The 2858-nt window shown below is 32.1% G+C and overlaps 1 protein-coding gene across 1 annotated transcript; it reads left to right on the top strand.

Moving 5' to 3' along the window:
- On the top strand, positions 1 to 2283 carry LOC145133461 (cinnamoyl-CoA reductase-like SNL6). The gene is made up of 5 exons (XM_079068399.1): positions 1 to 338; positions 446 to 603; positions 696 to 893; positions 1382 to 1719; positions 1942 to 2283. The coding sequence occupies exons 1-5, from the start codon at positions 191 to 193 to the stop codon at positions 2036 to 2038; spliced, it is 939 nt and encodes a 312-aa protein (XP_078924525.1). The 5' UTR covers positions 1 to 190; the 3' UTR covers positions 2039 to 2283.
- The last annotated feature ends 575 nt before the right edge of the window (positions 2284 to 2858 follow it).

Raw genomic sequence — 2858 nt, 5'->3', positions numbered from 1 at the left:
ACTACCCTCCTTCCCAACTCTCTTTCCCTCCCCCCTATATATTATTCACACATACGGATCATACCTCTATATCCATACACACCATATTCCCTCTTTCTCTTTCTCTCTCTCACATTAAAGCAACCATTCACAGCTCACAAATACAGCAGCCTGCCAGCTACTCTATACACCTTTTCTCTTCTGGATCAAAATGGCGCCCGCAGCAGTTGATTTTGATGGATCTTCGTCTTCATCGAAGACGGTTTGTGTAATGGATGCTGGTGGAAGTTTAGGATCTGCACTTGTTCATCGTCTTCTTCAAAGGGGTTACTTCGTTCATGCTGCAATTAACAGTCATGGTACTTCGTTTATTTCCTTTTTTATTTTCGTTTGGATATTGTAATTTAGGGATTTCAATTTGGGTGCGAATTGAATTGAAATAACTTTGAATTTGTTAATTCTTCAGTGGAGATGCAATCTATGGAGAGAACGATTGTAGACAAGAAGAAATTGAGAGTGTTTTACACAGACCCGTTGGATTATCACAGTATAGTGGAAGCTTTGGAAGGATGTTGTGGATTGTTTTACTCATTTGAACCTCCATCTGATCAGCCTTCTTATGATGTATGTAGTGTTATAAGTTTCAATTTCAGTTGAATCTTCAATGGATGAATCATGAATGCTTGATTTACATGTATTGTTTGAAATGAAAACAGGAATTGATGACGGAAATGGAGGTAAGAGCAGCTCATAACGTGTTGGAAGCGTGTGCTCAAACCGACACCATTGACAAAGTGGTGTTTACTTCATCTGCGACTGCCTCAATTTGGAGAGACCCAACTGATTCATCACCTTCTTCGCCTGATTTTGATGAACGGAATTGGAGCAATGTCAATTTCTGCAAGAAATTCAAGGTATACATGCTTTAAACTTTAAAGTGTCTATTAAAGATTCATGTCGTGTTTGATAGAGTAAATAATGGAAGGGTTCATTGAATTGAAAAAAAATGTTATGACAAACGGAATAATGAATCATTCCAAAGATAATTATCGGGTTACGTTAAAAGCAAACAATTATTTTTTATATAATAATTTATTTCTGTAAAAGGCATGAAATGACCAATTGTTATTCTAATAGTCAATTTTAAAATTATATTTTTTAAATTAAAAAATATTAAAATAATATTTTTTTCAAAGAATTTTTTTGTTCGTTTTCTTGAATAGTTAAATTTAATCAATTACCATCGTCAATAGCGTAATTAAAAAAAAAGTCAAAGTTTAGTTTATTTGATGTTTTATTTTGAAAAAAATAAAATATAATAGTTAACTACATATAATGACTTATCATTACTCTCTTTCCTTTTTTTTCATTTATCTAATTTGCGGATAAATAAATGAAACAGTTATGGCATGGATTATCAAAAACATTAGCTGAAAAGACCGCATGGGCCCTAGCCATGGACCGAGGGGTGAGCATGGTGTCCATAAATGCTGGATTACTGTTGAGCCCTGATCTCACGATCACACACCCATACTTAAAAGGCGCAGCCGAGATGTACAAAGATGGAATTTTTGTTACGGTTGATCTTAAATTTTTGGTAGATTCTCACATTTGTGTTTTCGAAGAAAGTTCGGCTTATGGTCGATATTTGTGCTTCAACCATGTCATCAACTCGAATGAGGATGCTATGAAGCTAGCACAAATCCTATTACCTTCCGATGTCTCCTCACTTCCACCAAGGTGAGTTGTGATTAAGCATTGGTTTGCAGAAACAGGGTTTGAGTCTCAACAGCTATAATACGAGAGTTTCAATTCCACTGTGAATTGCGCTCTTTTGACTTTTATGGATACATGGTTGTCAGCCACCTAGTGGATCACTATGTATCTGTATCTTATCCTAATTTACATATTATATGAAATTGTAATGGGTTGCTAAAAGAATAATTTTTTTTTGTTTTGTAGTATGATGGTGGGGGAGAGCATGATGGTGTCACAAAGAATAAGTAACAAGAAGATCAACAAACTCATGGTTGACTTTGAGAGTGAATGTCATATTTGACATAGAAGATTGGACATATTATAGATTAGATCGGAATAGATGATTTAATCAAAGGATAAAACAAATTAAAAGTGCACATGATATGGGTTATAATATCCAAACCCCATTTAAGCTTATATATAGTTCAGTTTAATATTCTTTTATAATGCATTATCTTCACTTGATAATCAAGATCAAGAAAGATTATGCAATATTTTTGTGGGAAATGATCTCAAAATATATATGCAATGGAGTTTGTGTCGAAATTGTAGTGCAAAAGTTGTATTTTTTTTTTGCTTATTTAGTAATCATCATAATTGAAAACGTAAACAATTAAATATATCAAATAGCATGGTATCACATACATCCAAATTCACATCTATGTAATGTAAACAACTAAATGAATAAGCATGCTATCTCACATATAACAATTTCAACTTCAATGAATTATCCTTTTTTACACAACAATATGAATAAACCTCTTTTAATTTTTTTTTTTGCATAAGACATTATTTTTATGTACATATACTTTTAAAATATCATGAACTCACGTTATGAAAAAGTTTAAAAACAATATTCAAAAGTACAACACACATGACACATAGACAATTTATAACACAAGAACACTAAAAAAGATCAACATATTCTATCACACGATTCATGTATGCTTATATATTGTTATGAAACACGTTAAGGTTTAATCATCACTAGTTAACGAAACATAAAATATAATTAACAAAGTCCTAAATACAAATTTAGCTAAAAACATTTTTTTCAACACATATTATATATACGGGAAAAATGATTATACCCTTAAGGGTATATAAGCTTAAGTAACGAA

Source organism: Lactuca virosa, chromosome 8 (genome assembly GCF_052849685.1).
Source record: "Lactuca virosa cultivar CGN04683 chromosome 8, Lactuca_virosa_CGN04683_v6, whole genome shotgun sequence".
In the NCBI taxonomy this organism is placed as follows: domain Eukaryota; kingdom Viridiplantae; phylum Streptophyta; class Magnoliopsida; order Asterales; family Asteraceae; genus Lactuca; species Lactuca virosa.
The sequence above is the reverse complement of the archived record's forward strand: the minus strand, read 5'-3'. Positions and strand labels throughout refer to the sequence as shown.